We start from the raw sequence: 23,149 nt of genomic DNA on the forward strand, positions 1-23,149 counted from the left end.
TTTAACTCTGCTGTCATGTTCCAAGTTGAATTGCACCTGTGTTGTATTTGGCAGCATCTAATGAAGCTACAACTTAGGGCAAATCCTGATGAGTTTTGGCTGCAGAAGCAGCTGGGGAAGATTGATTTGATGCTGGGAAAAGCCAGTTATGTGAATAGCTGCAGAAAGCAGCGTCCTATCCACCCTCCTGACTGTTGAAATAATCTTCACTTCCAGGGGTGTTGGTGAGGACTGTCTCAAGGCAGTTTCTGTGATTTTAGTTTGCATCGTGGCCTGCCAGAGGGATGCTTGTGTGTTTTGTAGCTGGAAGTGTGGTTACAACAGCCTGCAAGATCTGTATTAAATCCAGAAACTCCACTGTGTGCAAAGCATTTGTTGGGAGGTTGAAGTCATCTGCAGGCTCTAATCCATGGGCCCTCCGAGGAGGGCATGTCTGGCTTGTTCATGTTGCAAAACCAAGTGAAAGTTGGGAAATGTTTATGGCTACTGCCATGTGTGTTCCTTAATTTTTGTCCCTTTTGGCTTCGTTCAAACTCACTGTGGTAAAAACAGAAAGTGAGGATGTAATTAGAAGCTTGTTTATGTGAGGATCCATGGAAAGAGGCAAACTCCCTACAGCCAGATAGGCACATGTATATCTGGCATTGTTCAATTCCTGCCTTGCAGACTGTTTTGCAGAGATCTGCTGTAGTTCCCAAAATTTACTTGAGCATTTGATTTTGGGGATGTGCAGTGTTGGTGGAGGTTTCATCCTGGGGGCAATTGTCACCTGAGCAGGTGTGACCTCTGGGTCAGTGACAACCTCAGCAACTTGGTAGATGCTGCTCTTTTGTTGGTGATCTGCTTCCGGATGGGAATCCCGAGCGTCCATTGGTGAAGTGCCTGAATGCAAGCAGTGCACTTGCCTGGGCATAAGTAACCTCAGCCCCATCACTGGGCAGCTCGCTGGGAAATATTTGTTCTCACGGGGAATTGTAAAACTGAATGAGTGTCAGCATGGTTTGCTTGTTTTAGAGAGGGCAAGTCCTTTATTCTGACCAAACAGCAGGAATATCAAAGATGTGTTTAGGCAGTGGGAGAGGGAAAGGGTTTGGTGTGACTGACGGAAACTGTTGAGCAAGAGATGGTGCTTTGTGCAGGGTTTATTATGGTTGGAAACCTGTCCCAGCACGCAGGGGAAGCACGGTTCAGCAAGCCCATAGTCAGAGCCGAAAGCAGTTCATCCCCAGAATTTACTGTGTGCACAGCCGGTCCCCACTGCAGAGAGCAAAACAGTGAAGTTAAATAGCTAAATAAACCTCCTGTCCCTGCAGGCAATGGCTCTCAAAAGGCAAAATTATTGTTTGCAAGAGTGGGCGCAAGTGAAAGGAGATGCTGACAGGCTGGTAGGGAGGGCTGAGTCTGGGCAGCCTGTAAGCATTGTGGCCGTGGGTGACGGCATTGCTGGGCGTGTTGAGAGTCTCTCCACTTGTGGAAAATTCACTCCTTTTCTTCCTTGGGCCTAGCTGTCTTGAAATCACAAAAAGTAATGTATGTATGGGTACATTTGTATGAGTTCAGGCTCTTTCCCACCTCTTAAGGTTTCTTGCAGTATTGTCAGATCATACTTTCCAACTTTTCCCCTGCTCTGATGGAGTGTTCAGTTTTCCATTTTGCTGTTAGTGAAGAGCTGTATTTCTCATCTCAAATACATATTTCTTAGCTTTGTGGTCAAATTGCAAGATCTGGGGATGCTGAATAACGGGAAAAAGGAAGCAGTTGATTTAAGTAGCTACCATTTTCAGTATTGGGAAGAATCCTGGAAAATGCTCAAAGCCAAGTAGTCTTCTGAAGGCGAGTAGCCCTTGCTGCTAGAATTGGCCCCCTCAAATAAATCTGAGAGCTGTGAATTTGTTCCTTCCCTATCTGCCCCCCAGCAGTTGCAGGGTTATTTGAAGCCTGGCTTCTCTCTGTTAATAGGGCTCCTCTCAGGAGTTCAAGTGAGCCTGCAATAGCGTTGGAAATAAGTCTCTTCTAACCCAGCATACTGCTTCCTGCTGTAAAGTAGACTTGATTAAATTTTCTGGCTCTCATTTTCATTGCTTGCAGACATCCAAACCTTCACTTCTTAGTGGAAAGAGGTACACTGGGAATTACAACTAATGTTAAAACCTAAATAATGTGATTTGCCAAAACAGTGTTGCAGAGATTGTTATTTTGTTTTATTTCATGTTTTTTTTATTTCTCCTCCCATTTGAGATACCTTTTATTCCAGCAGCAAAATTTTACAATGGTATTTCAGTGAGATGTGTTTGTTCTCTTACCTTTTGGGCATCTGTGATAATTTCTGCATGAGGAAAAGTAGGCAAAGGGGTGATCTCACCTCCCATAAACAGCCTGTACCTGCCACTAGCACTTCCCTGTGCTGCTGTAGCAGCACTGGCTGGGGGCAGATTCAGACCCCATGGTCTTGCAGCCCTCCCACCAGCAAGCTTGGCATCAGGGAGTTGTCAAAATCACACATGGAAATTTTTGTGGCATCCTCCCTGGCAGCTCTGTCTGTGCAAAATTCCTGGATTATGGTAAAGAATATCGTCTGTGCTGAACTCATTCAGTTTTGAGTACAAACCATTTCTCTCCGGTTAAATCTATTCCTGGCTGTCACTGCTTCCTGGTGTGATTTGAAACTGGGGGCAGAATTAGATAAAAGATTTGCAGGGAGGAAGAGGGAAGGATGTGAGCTGGATGCTTAGAAAGCGGTTGTTTTAGAGGGATGATCCTAAAATAGCATGGAGGAAAGGCAGGAAGCCCTGGAAACAGGGTGGCGAGGTGTAAACACAGTGACAAGATTTGAGAATTCAGGGTGAAGTGGCAGCAACATCACACACTGGAGGTACTTTGTACATGGGTCACACATGGATGGCTTTTGACCCTCTTCCTTCTTCCTTCATGTGAGGCATGTATGCTTTCCAGCTGGGTGGTTTATTTTGGGCACTTAACTCAGGCACATGGTGTGATTCTTGGAATTGTGTCCTGTGCGGGACCAGGAATTGCGCTCAAGGATCCATGTTGGATCCTTTCCAACTCAAAAAGTTGGAAATTTCCAGCTCAGAGTGTTCTATGATTCTGCTCCATGTTTTGCAAATGGGCTTGTTTGGGCTTTCCAGTATGGAGTGAGTCTTATACCTTGGTAGGAACAATATGTCATGCAGGAAAGAGCAGATCCACCTCTGGGCTTCCAGAGAAAGGGAATTTGATGCCTTCTTCGGTAAAAGCGTAGAAGAGGTGTACAACTCAGCCTGCCTCTTAAGTGCTCAGTGAAACATCAGTTGTACAGGGGGCCATTGGAAACTGGGAGGAGTTGCACAGGACAATGTTTGGAGCTTCCAGGATCTTGTTTTCTAAAGGAAGTCATTGTGGTGGGAGAGACTGTACCTGATCAGCAGTAACACATCATAGGTCACTCAGTAAACACAGGAGATAGATAATGCCCACGTGAAACTTGGTATCATTTTGGCCTGTTATAGCCAAGGTTTTTGTAATTTTTAAATTGATAACTAGCCGCTTTAAATTGCTTAGTATATTGTAACTGGAAGTTATATTTGTGAATGTGGCTGCATATCCAGCAGAATGTCTGTTGGCAGCAGAGCTATGAGCTAACAAATTGGAGCCAGGATGGTTTTTGGATTAGCCCACTTCTGTTTGTACACTCTGCCACTAACCAAGAAACAAAAAGAATTTGGCTCCTTAACACCCATTAGTCTGTCTCTAGGACCCAAACCCAAAAAGCACCATGTGTTTCTGTCTACTGTGACTTGAAAATGCAGATGTGGAAGTTGCATGTTCACTAAGATCAGGATCTCTGTAACGCTTGAGTCCAAAATCTCAGCAGTTGGAATGCAGCATCACTGCTCTGCTCTGCTAGCACAGCCATACATCAGCAAATCCCAAAGGACTTTATGATGCCTGCAGCTGCAAAATCTGCTAGATTTGAGGTGTCTGTCAGAGCTTTGGGGGATCCTCAGGTGTGGAGAATTTATAAAGCTCCTCAAGTCATCCTGTTCAGTTGTTTGTTCTGGGAGGGGAGAGGGATCAGTGTGGCCATTCACATAATTTTTCTACATGCAGTGTAATCTGGGGGTCTCTGCTCTGCTTGTTGGTCTCATGAAGCCCTGCATATGCTTTTGAAGCTTCTCATCAATGTTCAGGCCAGAAGTATGCGAGTTTTGTGCGGTGCCAGCATAATTGAAATGGTCTTCTCTCCCTCACCTGTGGTGGGGATGTGATTCAGCTGGGCTTCCTTGTGTGTGGAGAGAGTGGCTGTCCTTTGGGTTTTAGAAATGGGAGGTGTGAATGCCATGCAGCCAAAGCCAGACACTGCTCCTGTCTGCAAGGTGTGTGCAACTCCCTTGCCCTGGGCTGCGGCCACACACGTCTCAGCCCTGTGTAGGTGAGGACTGTTGGTGGGAGTGGAAGTGTGGTCCTCTGCCACTGCCATTCTTCTCCTTTCCCTGCCTCTGTGTCCCTGGCACCAGATGAGGGTGTGTGATCAGATGAGGGTGTCGTCTGTGTTTAAAATCCTCATCTTGAGGACTGAGTTTTTAAAAGTTTGCTGTGGTTGGGTTATTTTCAAGCTGGATTGTTTCCTTCCTTGGGTTCATTTGTACTGTTGCCCACATGACTGTGCCAGCACCTGAGCAGGCAGGATATGGGGTAGGAGGAAAGCTGTAGTACTATTTGGTGTAGGCTGATCCCAGATATAAGTTGATTGTGAAACTGCAGTATTTAAATCCCGTGGCTTCACCACCTCAGACCTTACAGTAACTCTGTGGAATGCCATGTTGTTGGCCCTATCTTTCCATGGAAAGACTTGCCTGGGCTGCTGTCAGGGATGTAGAGTACAGGAAGAGGAAAGGAATTCAGTCTTCCCAAATTCAAAGCCACATCATTGCATTGATACCAGGTGGAGTGAGGTGTCTCACCAGAATTTATCTTGGTTCTGTGTCACAATTCCATCTTCCAGGAAAAGCTGTAGACAGACACGGAGTCCATGGAAGTACAGCAGCAATCCTCCCTCCACTCCCTTTCCACCATTCCTCAGAGTTCGGGATTTCAGAGTGAGCAAGGAGGTTGTGCCTAAGGCCTTCTGCCAGCCTTATTAAATATACCTTGAAATTTATATTCCAAAGTTGTTTTTTCTTCAAAATTGTGCTAAATCTAGTTGCATTCTGTGCTATAATTTTAATTGTGAAAAACACGCCATAGACACGCTGGATTCAGTTTTGTTTTTCAGAAAGCTGCCAATTAGGCTATCCTGAGAAAAACACAGTGTGCCACAGAGAGCCATGGCTGCTGTGAGACTTAGGGCTGTTGCTGCTTAACCTTAGCCACAAGCTGAGGGTTGAGGGTTGCTCATCCTGAAAAGGGAGATGGGAGCACCTTCTGTGTTCTCTGTGCTGTTTGAATGCTCCCCCTGGGTGTGATTAGTAGCTGAGCTCCATGGCTGACTTCTCCTTTGCCCTTTCTGCCTTTCCTCAAGTTTATTAAGGGAGGCAGAGAACATTGTGTCCCTTGTTTGTGCCATTGCCTGCAGAGCCTGGGGCAGGAAAGGGCTTGCTGGTGATGAGATATTGGATCAAGCTCATTCCTGGTGTGCTTCAGTTCTGTGCCCAAGACTATGTTGAAGTAACAGCCAGGTTTGCCAACACTGTTGCTTTCTGCTAAAATAAATTATGGCTGGAGAGCTTAATCCTCCAAGGAGGTCCATGAGAGGGCTGGTCATCAGGCATCCTTGCAGCTCTCCGGAAGTGGAACCTCTTGCAAGCTTGGATATGTAGCAAGGTTTGCCCTGGTCTTTGTAGGTTGGTGTTCCCTTTTGCCTGCAGACATTAAGACAAGCCTGACTCCTGGCTGAAGACGTGGCAATCTGTGGAAAATTCCCATTGGTGCTTGCCAAAATCAGTCCTTAGTGGGACGGATGTTCTTGCACAGTGACAGTAGGGAGGTGAGGGTTTCATCAGGATCATCAGTCACTATCTGTTAGTCATTAATTTGCCTTACCTGAAAAGCAAGTTTGCTCCTTTGTAGACATCATGGAGAAATGTTAAGTTTAGCTTTTAAAATCCCCCTTGGGTCTGGAGGTTTCAGTTCTGCGAGGATCTGCACTGCCCTTCATCTTTCCAGCCTGAAGAAGATTGAGTTTCAAGACATTTTACCATGCCAAAGTCCTTTAGAGAAGAGCATAAAAATGGTCTGTCTGTCCTGCAAAGGACATTATAGGTCCCAGGAGGGCTAGGCAGGGGCTCTGAAAGTGGTCGTCTTGACTGAGGTTTCTGCTCAGTTTCTGCCTCAGTTTCTGTCTTGGTGAGCTGCATGATGGGGTGGCTGGCAAGATGTCAGTGATACTCTGTGTGTATCATTTCCAAAGCACTTTCTGATCTGTCAGGATGAAGGTTTCTGGAGAAATGCTAAATGGTATTATTAGTGTAAAATAAACATACTTCAATATTTCTGACCCTAAAGTGGATCCAGATGCTTTCTTTCCAGATGCTGGATCTGCTTTGATTTTTCCATGGCTCAGTGTGGTTGTCTGTATTTGTTAAAGTGAGATAGGATGTGACAGAGAGCTTGTCACAGCATGCTCTTGTCAAGTCAGAAAACCTTTATATTTATACATGCATACACTCGAATATATATATATATTTTTTTTTTAATATATATATATATATTAAATATATATATATTTATAAAATATATATATATATATATATATATATATATATATATATATTTTAATATATATATATATATTAAAAAAAAGGACAAAATTACTGTCTTAGTCGAAGACACTATTTCCGAGTCTGACACTTCACATGTGTGCCAGGGAGGTTGGAATAAACTCAGTGAGTTTATCAGTTTTTATGATCACAGCAGTCAGTTCAGCTGTGTAGGGGAGAAATGGGATTTGCCTGAATAACTCAAAATAGTCTCCCAAGGAAGTGAATGTGTGTCTCTGTCTTTATAGCTCTGATACAAAAAGGGTATTAAATGTCCCTTGATACCAGCTACAGGTTGCATTTTCCAGCCTGTGGTTAAGCTTTGCAAGAGGTAACTTTCCAGCTCTGTTTCAAGTCTAAAACAATTTTTTTCTGGTTTTAAGGATTATTAACATTTTCATGGTTTCTCTACTAGAGAGAAGAACTAGTCTTCCCCACTGCTTAAGGGTTACATCTTATATGGGTTGGGGTTTTACCAGCGCTGGTGCCGGGGTGAGATCAAAGCAGCCGGAGCAGCTGGGTGGTCCTTCCTTCTGAGCATGCCAGTGGGAAATGTTTCCAAGCCAATATTTCAGTGATTTTTTTTAGATCCTGTTTGTGGAGATGATGCTGCAGTGTCTGAGGGGACTCCCAGCTCTGCCGGGGAGATTTGACACTACCTTGCAAAGAGTGGAAAATACAGAAAGTGTGGATGGGTGTTCTGCTGGTAAAATGTTTTGGTTTGGTAACTGATTCTGACAGATGTATGGTCAGCTAGTAAAATCTCTTGCATCTCCTCTTCTGGTTTGGTAACTGATACTGACAGATGTATGGTCAGCTAGTAAAATCTCTTCTTAAAATCAGTGATAATAGGATTTGTTATATGTTGTGATTTGGTGGCAGCTCAAGGTTTCTTAGCTGGTATTTGAGATCCAAAGCTTTCACCAAAGCCTCTGCAAACCAACGTGAGAACAGAGAATCTCATTTTCCAATAAATTTATATAAATCAAAGCTGAATTAGGGATGCTTTTTGTCCACGCACCTTCTCCATCCAAGCTGAGGTCTATGTTCAAACTCAGCGACAACTGGGAAGTTGCTGTTGATTCCCCACATCTGTGTTGAGAGCTGTTGTGTATGCTCATCAGCTCTGATCCTGCCCTGCCTGAGACACTGTTGGTGTATTGATTGCAAAAATCTCTGCAAGTGCTCTACAGGGACCAAATCTAAAAAAAAGAAAGCTTTTCTGCATTGTGCATTGCACACTTCAAACCCCTTGAGAAGGGGGATTTGAGGTACTTTCCATATTTTTGCAGTTTTCTGCTGTCCAGAAACTGTATAATTACATTTTATTGAGTCTGTCCCACTACTCCCTTCTGGCATGGGATGCTCCTGGTTTGATGGAAAACAATTTAAAATATGAAGGTTCTCGCTCATTTAATACAACCTTACCTATTCTTTGCACAGTGTTGAGTGCTTGCTGTGCTTCCCTTGTGGTTTATTTTTTTGCTTTTTACTTAAACAGGAAAGAAATGGTGAAGGAAAAGGAAGCCAGCCAAGCAGCTGGCATGTACTTAGCAGAAATTGCAGGTGGATCAGGCTCCTTGGTTATCATCCCCACCTTGGAAGGGCAATACAATAAAATGACCACAATTTCTTACGATATTATTTTCGACCTGTCTCCTATCTTGTGTTATGAGTTTAGTGTTCTATCAGTGCTAGTTTTCCTGGTGTTTGGTTTGAAAGAAACTCTTGAGATAATGGTGCCACTTACTGCGTCCCTGCTCCCAGCAGGACTTAGCCTGTCCAGAAATACCTGACATGATCCAGTGTATGCAGTGACTTGCTGCCATGCAAAGGTAACTGCTCACTGACCCAGAGAACACTTTTTTGTGTGTGTGTGGAGACTTACTGTATTCTTTGAACTGCTGAGAAGTACTCAAGACATAAGCCCATGAGTTACTACAGGCTGCATGCATGGAACATGCAGGCCATCTCAACATGTGGAGTAAATCAACACAGCTCTGCTGACTTCAGTGCAGCTGCATCTATAACCACTTGCTGTAACCCTGCTCCAGACTGGAGGGATGATTGTGTATGAAGAGTGGATAGGAAAAAAACCCTCCCTTTTTTCTTACATCTTTACACTTTATGAACAGAATAAATGGGCCATGAGTGGAGGTGAAATAGTAAATTATTTTTGCCTCTTTAGAATTACTTTATTTGGACATATGTGAAGTTCCCTCTTGTTTGTCGTACTTCCTAAATCAAGTAGTTGATATGCATGTACTTGGTTGCTGGCATTAAAAAATACATCAGTAATTAGTTCAGAGATTGGTGTTTCAAAAAGCCCCATATACATGCACCTGCACAGAAACAAATCAGGCAGAGTTGACACTGCATAAAGACAGAGTGGGCAGCACCCACATAAGGCACACGACTATGGGAAGAGGAGCTGCTTTCCTGTTTCCATGTGCCAAGAGAAGCAGTGCTATCAGGCTTATGTGTGATGGATCAGAGTGCACTGGTATTGCTGCAAGCAAAAGTCATGAATTTTAATCAACTTCACTGGCTGCCTTGAAATTTGAGTTGAAAGATAAATGTGAAAAACAGGCAGCCCATATTGTTTCTGGAACAGAATTGCCCCTTTTCAGTTGATTAAAAGAATTCTTCTTTTAACTTGATAATCAGAAATAATTCCATGTTAGCTAAGGATTTTTTTTCTATGCTAACCCTTCAGGTCCTGCCTGCTTCACGTGTCTCCCAGAGCCAAGTGTCACCTTGTGGCCACCCAGACAGCTGACCTTTGCTGCAGAGACTTCCCAACTGGCAGGGCTTGTTGGCTGTCTGCTTTCAGCCATTTGGAAAAATATGGGTTTAGGGCTTTATTTAAATATTCTTTATGTCTGGGGAAAGGGAGGAAAAAAAGGATTGCCTGGTGAAAACTGAAAGGACTGTCCAGGGAGTTGAAGTTCAATTTGTATTCATTGGGAACTTTGGCACAGCAAGCATACTTGTCCTTCCATCTGTGGCTCCAGGGCTGCTTTTAAGGTTATTTAGTTGTGGTATTCATTTAAACATCAGTCTTCCTAATTAAATATAAGTGATTTGAATGCCGATGTTGTCTGTGGGGGACATTGAAGCTTTGCAAAGAAGTAGAGTGAAAATACCAGTCCTTGTCCCTTGACAGAAATACACACCCATCATATTACTTCCAGCCACTGCCAGGCTGGTCTGGCTTACTTGAAGTAGTTGAGGGTGCTTTCCTCACTCCTTTGCTTCAGGGATTATCATAGCTGCTTTTCCTGTTTTGCCATTAAGTCACCTCTGTGCAGGATTAAGTTTGAAGGATTTATTTTATGGCCAAACAACTTTTAAGAAAGGGAAACGGAAAATTAGCCTACAAGCAGCAGGGAGGGAAAAAACTGGTGGCAGACTCCTTAGTGGTTCCTCCTCTGTCTGCTGTGCTATTTATTTTCTCTTATGATCTGCGGTTCAACTCCACACCTAGTTTCTCATCTCCTCTAAAAGCTGTAGGTTCAGCAACTAGTCTGTATTAGTAAAGAGTTCATTTCATTGCAGCTGCAGCACAGGCTTATTTAATGCTGTGGGAAATTCATGCTACCCTCACTAGTGAGAAAGGCAATATAGTTTTGGGGCATAAATTAGTGTGAAAGGGCACATACAAACCTGCTACATACAAATTCCAGCTTGTTTGTACTCTCAGTTGGTCACACCCTTGGCTCAGAACCCAAATATTTGAAGAATTTGGGTTGAGGTATATCCTTTTCTGAAAGAAGCATGAAGTTGGATTCCCTTTTGCATCAGTGGGTGCAGTTTCTGTAAGGTCACAGAGGGTTTGTTTGAAGCAGAAATGTTAATTCCTCCAAGGCATGTCCCAAGACTTTGGGAGGGGAAGTGATGCTTTGCTCTGGTAGGAGAACCTGGGGGCTGCTCCTTGCACAACTGAGATGACTTGCCCCCTGTTTTGATTAGAATATGCTTTTATGAAGGAAAGCCACCTGATTTCCACGTCTCTATAAAGCATCTGGGATGCCTTGTAGTGCTGTGCCTTGCTGTACTGGGGCCATTGGTGCTGTGCCTGCTTACCCTAGTGGCTGATTTTTTTATTTTCCCAATGGCCTTCAAAGCATGTACATATGCTGAAGCAGAAGATTAGTTTCATTAAGGAAGCTCATTTCAGATGCAGATGCTCTATGGGCTTCTGCACAAATGAATTCTGCCTGATTTTCAATTTTTTTTTAGAAAATATTTATTTTAATACTCTGTTGGGAACATTCTCTGCTCTCCTTTCCTTACTTCACCTTTACATGTTGCTGCGTTGCAGATATGGAGGTCAGGGCGTGTGAACTAGTGGCATTTATCAGCTGTCATGTTATGCTGTGGTGGGATCAGTCTGGGTGGCTGGTAGGACTGTTAATTATTCCCGGTATTTTCTTCTGATACTGAGGAAAGAGTATTTGCCAATTCCTTGCGTTATCCTAACCTGTCCATACACCAGGTAATCAGCTGGGTGAGACAGCGCATGAACATCACAGGGCAGCAAGTTGGGATGTTGGGGTGGGATGTGGGCACTGCAGGGTGAGTGGTCTGTGGTTCTCACACATCCCTTTCCTTGCAGTTACCTGGCCGAGCAGTGCTGGAATGGCGGCTTTGTCTACCTGATCATGTTGCGCCGCATCAAGCGCAAAGCGCCTCTGCCTCCCTCCAACGGCAACAACAGCAACAGCTGCGACCCCAAAGCCAAGCCCAGCCCTGAGCCTGGAGACAGAGCTGCTCAAAATGGGAAAAGGACCAGGAAGTTCGGGGTCATCACCAGGACACCGGGCAGCAAGGACAGCAAGGAGAAGCTGGGCTCGGAGCACGGGAACGGGCACTGCACCCCGATGGAGGTGGAGGTTGCTCAGCCAGAGACCTCCGAAGCAGAGAGCAATGGGGAGGAGCAGCACCAGGGCACCGGGGCGCCGTGCCGGGGCCGGCTGTCAGATGATGGCATGCCAGACATTGGGGACCAGGCTGCCCAGGTATGTTTGATTTGATTCTTCTAGAGGAGAAAGCAGCAGGTGTGCAAGCAAATTGGGTTGATTTCTCAAGCAATTCTCTGGTTTCAATGCTCTGACCTTGGGCTGAGCCTGTAGGTGACAAGACAAGCTGTCAGGGCACCCAGCTGTGGGATGGCATCTAAAACAGGGGAGCAGGAGGATTGGAGAGTTAAATAGTAATTGTTGGAAACCTCTGTCATACTCCATCTCTGATGGTGGGTAGGTCCTTTAATCTCTTGACCTGTCAGGGTTGGCCTCAGGATTTTTTGTTGAGACAACTGATGACCCTATAACACTGGAGCAGGAGATGTCAGTAGAAGATGGTAATTTTTGTCCTTTGGAGCTTCATGTTTAGCTCTGCCTGGACTTAATGTCACCTTACAATTCATGTTAACATTGGCATTGAAGCTTCCCTTTTTGATGCACCAGACCACATTGCATGTATTTGTGATACGAAACTTGTTTGGCCAGTGTCTGGGAACCACATGAAAGTAATTGTGGATTTTGCTCAGAGTTGATGAGATAGACAATTTGTTAATGTTTGGGACGACAGTGGGATCGGGGCTTTCGTTGCTTCTCTCTTTGTCCTAATGGAGATCTTGGGTTGCCTGTCTGGAATTGCAGCATTGCTGGATGGAGTAAAATAACCCAAGCCTTGATCAGGTTTCAGTATGCATCTATCACCAGAAGCGCTGTCTGCCAATCTTTCCAGAGGCACTGATAGTATAAACAGATGAAGGCTGCTTTTGCTGGGCTTGGGGCTGGCTGCAGCAGCTGGTTTTGGTTTTAAGACTTCAAAGCTGGTAACAAAGCACTGCGAGTGGACATCTCATCACTAAATTCTGTTGAGAAAAGCAGGGAATTAAACGTACCCTCTGAATTAGTGCTCCTCAGCACTACTCCAGGGTAGTGGTGATTGTGGTTGTAAAGTTACAGTAATTTAATTTAAAGTACTTTGTAGGAGCTAAAAGCAATTTAAAAAACCTCTGGTTTTAAAAGAAGTGTAATTGCAAAAGCTTGCTCTTTGCATCAGTGAGACATGCTGGATTCTATGGTGCCACAGAAAGGGTAGGGTGTTTGTATGTGTCTTCTTGCAAGCCTCATAACTGTAGTCATTCTGAAAGAAAACATTAAAAGCTTAAAAATAAATAAATGAATCATTTGGCATTTTGAAAGTTCTGGTCCATATAAAGGCTTCTTGGATCTGTTCTGAAGATGTCTAAACACATGTTGTAAATGAAATTGATCAGACTTTTTTTTGAAGTGGAAAGCCAAAAATATATGTGTAAAAAAAGAGAAACTCTTGATCCAGAGCCATCTCGTGCTAGTGCTACCTTGATATTTTGAATCATTTTGGTCTGAGGAGTAAATTGTTAAATTCAGAACATATATGAATCAATGTGAGCAATAAATAATTTTTTAATTTAAAGCACATACAGGATGGCTTTGTGAAATGTAAAAACATAGCTGAGGCACTGGAAAAATTCAAGAGCTGTAATCTGTTCAGTTGTGGTCTAGTGTCATTTAGTAAAATTGCTTCTCTTTTTTTTTTTTTTTTTATTTCCTTCCCCCCTAATATTTTGCTTGGATATATGACCTCCGTCTGTGTCAGTACTAATTACATTTTCCTGACATTTGAATGAGGAGAAATGTGAATATCTGGAGTCTGAATAGCAAGCCGAGCTCATCCTTTGCTTTTTAATGACAAGGGGGGCTTATAGAGGCCCATCACTTACAACATCTGTGGGGTAGCTGCTATCAGAGTAATGAGTGGCCTAATTAAGTTTCTTAAGTATTGAATAGGGGCAGTGAATAAAATTTTTAAAATTATTTGTTTCCTGTTAAAATAAAGAAAAAAGGTGAGGAATACACTTGGGAGCCTCAGATCTCACTTCCAGCTCCATTTTCAAAGCATGACCTGGTACTCAGGCATGTGAGATCCAGTTGTGTCAGGACCCTTTTGAAAACAACATCCAGGATGTCCTGTCACAAGTTGCAGCCTCCTTCCAGGCTTCAAAGCACAAACCAAACCTCCCGTAGCCTCAGGATGAGTTATCTCCTCCCGAGCAGGGACAGGGTGCATTGGCAGGGCACCCTTTCCGTGGGGAAAGCAGCTCCATCCCTGCTGCCTGCCCCATGCTCACCATCTCCTCCACATGTTGGTTAATTGAATATCCACAGCTGTCAGCCCTGTGCCCCTGGGGAGCTATTTGGGTCGGAGGAGACCCAGCCTGCGGCAGACTAGATGGCTGCAGGTGGGAGGAAAGGCTTTCAAAAGCCATTCAGGGACCAGCATGAATGTGGGAGGACCTCCCTGGTCCTCCTCTCCACTGCTCTTTTCCCACGCCAGGAGGCAGATTGGAGCTTTACTGAAACTGAAATGTGGAATCCAGGAAAATTCCTTTTTTTTCCTCTCCCTAGGAAATGAGGAAGTTGTAATGAAGTTGTAATGAAGTTGTAACCGAAATAGGGGAGAAGAGGTTGGGTTGATCTGCATGTCTTCAGCCACTGCTGTGCTGATCCCAGTGGCTAGCTCATGGCCAGTGCCTAGGGGATGTTGGGGATGTTGTGCTGGGAGAGCCTTTGAGGCATCTACGCTCCATTTCAATGCCTTTTGCTTTCAGGGTGCTTCTCCCACAAGCATGGGGTTGTTCTGCCATTTTGTCTCCCATTTTCTCTGTGCATGCTGCTCATAACAGCAATGCTGGATCATGAGGCGACAGGCGAGATGAATACTGTTTGTCGAGTGAACCTGCCAGGAGATTCCTGTGTTACTGGTTTGTGTGCATGTGCCAGTCCCCTTCTTCAGGCTTGCTTTCATCTCTCAGATCTTGATCTGTCTCTCCTTGCACTTGGCATTGCTATCACTGTGTATAAACAAATCTGCTAGGCTGTCTGCTGGTACGTAACCCTCAGTAAATATTGTACCTGTCAATTAGTAGGCAGCATTTAATGTTTACAGGTGGTTAAGTTATGCTGCAATGTTTTTAGGATGAACCTAAATGACTTTTAAAAATGTGGGGATTCAAAGCAGCAAAGCTGTGTATCTGCCTGACAGCAAGATCTCTAAGATCTGGAAAGCAGACCTGACCTTGGAGAGGACCCAGGCTAGCAGCAGTGGGAGTCAAGGGCAGTGATTTAAGAATAGGCAGCCTCTACGCTGGAGTAATGACCCATCATATCCTGTGAAGATTGGGAGCTTAAACACAGATATCAAAGTTTACCTCTTCTATTCAGTGGCCTGAGACAGGGTGTAGTTTTGCAGGGTGATTATACAGGCACAGATGGAAGAGAAGTATGGGAAGGGGCTGCTGGGGCCCACTAAAAATTATAAAGAAAAGGAAACTGTGAACTTTCCACTCAATATACCAGTCCTGTGGTTTCACTGTCTTGACTGGTAGGACAGAATCCCTCAGTTTTGTTCTCAGTTTCTCTGTCCTGGTCTTTTTAGAAGATCTGTGGACTGCTTTCTGTTGTTTTTCAGCCCCCTAAGGAGTGCCCAGAGATGGCCAGATACAGCTGACATGGGCAGGGATTAGAAGTAGGACTGGGGTTTGCAAAAACCAGATTAGGAGTGTGAGGGGCTGGAATCTGGTTGTCAGAGGGGACTTAAACTGATCCAGGTTTTGCTGGCATGATGAGAAGTTTGGCTTTCAGGTTTGGCCAGGTTTGGCTTTCACTGATGAAGCCAGAGGAAGCTTGGACAAAGATGAGTTATACCAGAACAGACTAGCCACCTTGGCTTCCTCCATCCTCAGCTGGATGCTCTGAAAGCCCTGAAAAACCCAGCTGTTAAGAGCAAAGACAAGACACCCCCAGAACGGCCTTGAATTCTCTTCTTTATAAGCATCCAAATTATTAAGGTCTTGAAATCCAGATCCAAATTTATCAGTGACTAGTGGAAACTGTGTGAAGGACATGAGGCAGCGTGAAAATGCTCTAATAGTTAAGGGAGGCAGGTGAGAGGAGCTGGGGCTGTGCATTTCAGTATTTCTTCAGTGCCAAAGATACATGGCACAGGAGGAGTTCAGGGTGTCCTGGGTGGTGGTGGCACTGTGGGGTGGGGCTGTGGTGGGATGCCTTTCCAGAATGGAAACAGATTAGCATCTGGTGGTTCTGCAAACTGTGCATGATGCTTTTCTGAAGTCAGCGTGCCATCTATTAACAAAAGGAGAGAAAGGCGAAGGCAAGGAAATGTTAATGCTTTGCCTCCTAGAGATTTTTGGGCAGGTCTGGGTTGTAGCAGTAGTTGAGGATCTTGGCTCCATGCTGTTTACCCCATTGCTCTGGTCTCAGTCCCCAGAGCAGTGTGCCTGCCTGGCCAGCCTTGCCCTTACAGCCCAGCTGAGCCCAGCTTGCATGGACCACAACCCTCTCCAGACGTGTCAGCCCATATCCAGGTGCACACAGACGTGTCTGTATGTAGAGAACCAGCCAGGACTTGCTTTTGTACTGCACGGTACATTTTATCAGCAGCTCTTTTCATTCTTCGGGCCCATTATTGCTTTCTTACTGACGTGGCTCATCTTGGGTAGGAATGAATGCTTTTGAATTGCATTTTACTTTGCAGTTAGGGAAGGCTGACAGCCATTCTACAGCAGTACTTGCCAATTAGTGTTGGTAAATGCCAGCATTACCTTGACTTTTGGTTAGTGGAAAATGTTCCTTATCTTGCCAAGCAGAAGAGGAAGGCTAATAGCACATTACAGGAATCAAAACATGAGGCTTGAGATAATGTAATGGCTTTAAGCATTTTACTATTTTGTTAAACTTGATGGGAAAAAAAAAAATCTCACCCTTTTGCTGTACCAAAGTTTGTAGCTTGCTGTGAGCAAGGTAGTCCAGTGAACCTACTGAAGCTAAGTTGCTTTACATCAATTTTTTTTGGCAGCCTAAGCAGTAATTACTGTTTCATCAAGGCTTTTATGGGATTCTTGTGATGCACAGTTTAGACATAAATAAAACTGGGTTTAGGTGTTAATGTAGATACTTTTAGTCATGTAAAGGCCTTCCTCAGAATCTGATTCAGTTCTTAACATCTTTTTATCTGTTGTGTTTTCTTCCAACTTTCATTAACATGGATCCTGGGGCTATCTACTGTCTTGAAGTTTTAATGTGCACTGTGAGAAGCATGTCTTTCCTCTTTGTTGTCTGTTTTGGGTTGTAAACTCTCTTAGGGACAAGGGCTGTCTTTTAATTGCAGCTGTACAGCACTGACAAAACTTGGCCTTGTTTTTGCTTGGGGTTTTAAGAAGTGCTTTGATGTAACTAGCAGTGAAATTACAGTTAATATTTTTTGCTGCCAGTTATGTTCCACCTTGCCATAAAACAACAAGCATCCCGATTTTCTGGGGTTAAGTCACTTGCTGCCAAATTTTTTCAACTGACTTAAGATTCTGCCTGCCTTTTCTGTGATTTAAGTGATAGCTGCAGCTGTTGTGCTGTAGACTTTAATTTTGAATAGCGACCTGTCCTTTTATCTTGTTTTTGTACTGAATTTTCCAAGGGTGCTTGGATGTAGAGATAGTCTGGTAATGGATAAGTTACAATGTGTTGGTTTTACTCTGTCACCTTGAAACGAGGTCTTCACTCTTGGAATTGAGCTATCCCCAAAGGCAGCCCGGGAATGTTTGAGATTCTGTTGCAGGAGGGCTCAGCCATACTCAGCTATCATAAACCATAGGTGAAAACCCTCCTATGAAAGCATTTCCCACCCACAGAGAAAGTGGCTGTTTGGGCCTTTTCTCTTAATATTTTGTGTGCCATATTAGAAAGACAGCAAACCCAGAACTGAAATGCAAATGACTAGCTTTAGCTGAAATTCAAGTTCACACCATTTTATGTTTTAATCATTAAGTGCGAGTAGTTGAAACCAAGTGGATATGCCTAAAAATAGGGTTTGTTGTCTGCTTAGGTGCTGCAATGTTTCAGGCATTTGTTGGAATTATTAAGCCACATACACTTAATTTTTGAGGCAGAGTGCTGAAAGCACTGAGCAAATCCTAAAGATTCCTGCTGTGGGCAGATGTAATACCAGTCCCCGTGAGACACCCCTCTTTAGCTGATATCAGTGTGTGGTGACCTACCCTAGGCTGGGCTTTAATCTGCTGCAGGCTGCAAGGGTGTTTTCTGAGAAACTTCAGACTAAGCAACCAGCCATTCCCAAAAGCCCACCAAGAGCATGAGACTGGGTGCTCAGTACCCAGTTGAGTGCAAACACCTGTAGCCCTTAAAAACCTGAGCCTCCTCAGGGGCAATTGCCAGGCAGAAACCCCCTAGGGTCAGAGACAGAGGAGAAAATGCTTTGTCTGATCTCTCAATGATTCAGCTGATGGCAAGAGCAGAACAGTTCAGAGGGGTGCTATCCAGATGGTGGTGGTTCAGGATGACAAATGATTCCAGCAGGTTTTTGTGAGGGGTGATGGTATAGTTCAGGTGCTTGCACTGGCTGATAAAATGTTTAAAGCCCTTGCCAAGGAAATGATGTCAACAAGCAGTCTGTCTCGGGAGATGGATCCCTGGGTGACAGTCTTGCTTAAAGTAGTGAAATTTTCATCCACTCTGCTGTGCTGCCTGTTTTGTGTATTTTAATTATGTGTTTTTGTTTGGGGGGGGGAGAGGGGGTATGTTTTTGCTTTTTACTGTTCCCCAGACTTCATCCCCTAGGACACTTCTCTTTTCATGGGGAAAGTACTCACATTTTTGTAAAAAGATGCCAAATGTCCGGCGGCTGTTTGTCCAAACAAGGGGACTTGTGAGATCAGAAATGAACACTTGAATGAAATCACAGCTGTGTCTGTGCTTCTGGCTTTGAGGACATGGAGAATTAATATTGTCAATACTGTGTGATTCATGTTGGGTTTGGGGATTACCCCCCCTCTTTTAAGTAGTGTAGGAGACACACTGTATGGCTTGCATCACCCAGAGGCAGAAGCCAAAGGCTTCAGTGGTTCAGCGTTAAGAAACTTTCATAGGCAGTAAGGATGGACAAAGAACTCCAGTCTTGGAATAATTTATTGATAAAGAAATTTAAGATTATTTCCCTCCCCTGCTTTTGATTTATCTTGGAGTTGTTTAGCTTGCTTGTGCAACAAAGAAAACAAAACTCAGGGTAGTAGATGAAAACAGGGGTCCTGCTTTCAGATCAGCCTTAAAAATAACATGGCTAAGATCAGATGAAAAATACACTCATTATCCATTAATGAAATAATTGTTTTGTTATGAATCTGCAAAAATCAGATTTTGGCATGATTTTCTGGTGCTGAGTCATTCACATTAATATCTGAGATGTGAAGAGTGATGGCTTTTGACTGTATCTTAAGACTGATGCGTTCAAGCTGCTCACCTGGTATGTGATGGTGCAAGTTAATTCCCCAGCTACCCATCTGTCTGTCCCACCTGCCTGCTGGGGAATGAGGAATAGTGGGAGGAGGAGGCATGATGTGATCCAAGGTGGGGCGGTGAGCTGGGAGTAGTGCTTTTAATTGGTCTCACATCAGTGAAGGATGCTGGGCAGTGGCGTGGGCTGGGGCCATCCCAATGTTCTCCCTGTTCATGTAGAGAGGGTTTGTTGCACTACAGGTCTAATGTACTGTGTTTCTGTTTGGGACATTTTGTGCTGGTTTTCAGCTCTTGTGATCACCATGCTGGTTGCCAGCTGCTGTGAAGCTTATCGAAGTAAATTTTTGTAATGCATGGAACTTGGAACTTTCTGTTCAGTGTCATGTTTCCAGAGCAGCTTCGTGGCTGGTGAGGAAGATCTCACTGCTTGCTTCTGCTGCTCCTAATGGGAGACCCTGGGAACTGGTCCCTGCAGACATACAGTAAAAATCCACGTTGAATTGAGGGTGGGAGTCATCCCATGGGCTGCATTCAGGTCCATATCAGTCAGTCGGTGTGTGCATACAGACTTTGCATGGTTATTGATATTCTTATCAGGGCTTATCTCTGTTTTTGTTTTAAAATTGTTACGTATTTGCATCAGCTTCGTCTGAATTGCTGCTGTGACAGAAAGTGTTTTTTCATAGACAACTATTTTACATTTTCCATTTTACTGTCTGGCTTTTTAACTACTTACGGTGTTTCTGTTTTCCATTTGTTTACACCTTGCTCCTGCCAAGTTTGTCTTTTATGAAAGATTTCAAAGCAATTTTTTTTCTTTTGTATATACAGATTTGCAGCTTCTTGAACACAGCACAGTCAAAATAAGTCAAACCCCTTTTAAATCCCCTGCAATTAGCTAGTGAAGGGGAAGCAGGGGAAAGAATGGCTCCAGTGTCTTTTGCTCATTTATTTATTTATTTTCCTCAACACTCGGAGGAAAAACGTTCCTTTTTGTTTTATTAATGATGTGCTTATGAAATGGAGTGTTTGATGGTGTGCACTCGGAGCAGGCGGAAGGCGAGCTTCCCCACGTCGCGCTGGCAGCACGCTCCCTTTCTGATCTGCAGCTCTCTTAGTTTATTCCAGATGTAGGCTCGCTCTCAGCAGAGGCTGCCTGATGTACAATGGCTTCATGGTGGAGAAAAAAACGGCCTGTGGGGGACCCACTGGAAGCTGCCAATTGTATTCTCTATTCTCACTTGTGGTCTGTTACATAAGATGACCCTTCCCCTGTGGGCCCCCCACTTCGCAGTTAATCCAAGTAGAATATTCATACTGTCTTTTAAAACATTTTAATTATTTGTAACCTAGGCACTTTGAAGTTGATCAGATTCAAGCGGGAGGAGGCATGATGTTGTGGTCCAAAGGACTGCCTGCTTGAAAGAGCCAAGTTGGGAGGAAAGTTGAGTCACTAAGAGTGATGTAACTGTGGAGAACAGAAATTAGCCATTAGTCCAGCTGCAGCCTGACTTGGCCATTTGTGTTTCTGCTTGCTGTGTGAGGGAAGTAAAAAAATGCAAGTCTGGAAGGGATTTCAAGAGATGACCCAATCTCATCTCATCCTCTGAGACTGACTTTGACAAATGTTGGTTCATCATGTCCATGAAATCCTTTGCTGGGAGGAATCCATGTAGGCAGGGCTGCTGCTGCCTGGGATTACAGGCAAAGTCCGTGGGGTGCATCTGGGCAGAGTTAAGGTTTGTTCAAGTCCCTGACAATTTTTTGCTTCTTATTGCTTTGAAACTCTCAAAGCAAGTGTGTCTTTCTGAATGTCCATCTTCGCCAAATCTCAGGTGAATTGCATGGCATTCTTGGGATTGTCTTATACAAGTATTTATGTCATGGTGAGAAACAAAGCCCACTCCACAAAATTTGAAGAGTTTAATAAGGGATAATAAGGGATAGATCAATAAAGCAAAAGTAGCAGCTCTGAGTGCATGGCAGCAGCCAGAGGCTCACTCAATTTTTTTAGCCAGCAATCCTTTATACTGTTGCAGTTGCATTACTTTCTCAAGTGACTTTGCATGTTTTCGGAGCCAGTTTACTGCAGCTCCGCCTTCGGTTGCCACAGCATTGCATAAGTCAACAGCTACAGTCTCCAAGGGTCCATCGGGGGACAGTCCAGGGTGGTCTTCTGATGCCACTTTAGACTCCTTTTATGGTATTTTGTTCTCTGCCTGTGCTGTCTTGGTTATACGGTTTTCAAGAGCGGTTGTATCTTGTGATACATCCTTTGCAAGCACGCTTACATCTTGTGATAGCCTTGCTTTAGGCACAGTTTCACTTACACTGTTCACAAAAGCCATTACGATTGCACTTTATCTACAGAAGTAGTTACAATTTATAATAATTTGCAAAAGCATATACATAGTAGCAAAAGCCAACTGTTGCATAGCAGATGGTAGCATCCTGTTATGTCATGAGCCTGTCCTCATGTGCTGCACAGGGTGCTTGTGACCTCCCTTAGGCTAAGGAATGTAGTTCAGTCTCCTAAGGAGTAAGCAAGGGTGGATATCACCTGGTCCCTGGCTGTGGTAGGGGCTGGTAGCACCTTGCACTCTGTCCTTGATGAGGATTTCTGGAGTTTGAGACTGAGCTGGCATCAGCGCATCTGTGCTTTGTGCTTTCAAGTGCTTTTGCACCAAGAGCTGTGAGGTCACATGTACAGATTTCCTGTGTCTCTGGTGAACAAAGCTGGGGGGATGTTATTCTGAGTTATTTAAAAGTGAAGCTGTGAGAATTATTCTGAGAGGATGGGAAAATTCAGATGTTAATAGAAATTTGGAACTGACAGCAGCTGAGCAGCAACCGGCATCGTGCAGACGATCAAAGAAGAACGGTCAGCATTTGAACTCATCCTCTGGGCAGGGATTAAACAGGCTCCAAGGGCAGTGACATCAGACCTGCAAAATGCCAAAACTAACTGCCCTTGAAGTTTCCTTTGGGTATTGCAAGTCTCTGGAGTGGAGTGAACGCACCAGAATCCTAGCTTTCATTTAAACACTAAGTGAGCTTGAAGCCTTTTTGTTCATGAAGGAAAGCTTGAAAATAGGATACTTCATAATTTTCAAAAATAAACACATTCATTACTACTTTTTTTTTTCTTTTCTTATTTTTTAAAGCATTTAAGCTTTGTGTAGTTTAACCTGGGAGTCCCCAATAACTCAACAAAACCAGCTTTAAGTAAAATTTAAATGCATTTATAAATTCCTAGAATTGGCACAGAGCTTTACTTTTAAGGCTTTCCTGTGATGGACTCACTTAAGATGCATGTTCAAAGCAGCACCATTTTTAGCCAGCTGAGAAGTATCCCATGCTGCTCTGTACAGAGAACACAGCAGCTTCATGGGGAGGGAAGGGGGGTTCTTCTGGGCACCCCCTTTCTCCAGAGGCCTCAAGGAAAGGCTGGCAGTCTGCTCTTCATACATAGCTTTCAAAATCTGGGAGTGACATCCCTCAGAGGTAGGTGTGTGTTGGTGGGGGGCGTTTGCTTTCAGTGCATGGTTAAGTGAAGAGCTATGAATGTTTTATGAAGGAAAGGGAAAGAACAGTGAGGGGTTCTGATTTCCAGCTGACGACGCTGAGTTGTTTATTCCCAGTGAAATCCCTGCAGCTGACCGAGGACTGAAGGGACAGTGTTTTCTTACACAGGACTTGGTGGCAGTGGCATTTGAAAATGAGTGAAAGAAATACATGTTTGGGCATGTGCCAGGTGGTTTTGTTGTCTTTGTGGATGTGTTTTTCTGCCCATGTTTGCACTGAGCACTGCTTTACTTCTCAAGTGCTTTTGATTACTTTGCAATGGCTTTCGATTTTAGTGGGCATTCAAAAGGAATGAGATTGGTACTTGCATCAAGAGCAGTAGTCTTGCCATTTGCTATTATTAAGTGCTATGTATATGAATATTTCACAGTTGGTCAGTTAAGAATAAATTTGGGAATTTTTGCAATAAAATATGTGATAGAGAAGAGC

The 23,149-nt window shown here is 44.0% G+C and overlaps 1 protein-coding gene across 6 annotated transcripts in view; it reads left to right on the forward strand.

Annotated features, from left to right (window-relative positions):
• The window catches only part of PDZD2 (PDZ domain containing 2), a 202,173-nt gene that overhangs the window by 122,657 nt on the left and 56,367 nt on the right, over positions 1 to 23,149 (forward strand). For all 6 annotated transcript variants that reach the window (XM_071425591.1, XM_071425595.1, XM_071425596.1 and 3 more), the window contains one exon: positions 11,374 to 11,776. In XM_071425591.1, coding sequence (XP_071281692.1) covers positions 11,374 to 11,776 — 403 coding nt within the window. The remainder of the gene's footprint in view (positions 1 to 11,373; positions 11,777 to 23,149) is intronic.

Source organism: Agelaius tricolor, unplaced genomic scaffold (genome assembly GCF_023055355.1).
Source record: "Agelaius tricolor isolate 1412-34295 unplaced genomic scaffold, bAgeTri1.0.p SCAF_4, whole genome shotgun sequence".
Classification (NCBI taxonomy): Eukaryota; Metazoa; Chordata; class Aves; order Passeriformes; family Icteridae; genus Agelaius; species Agelaius tricolor.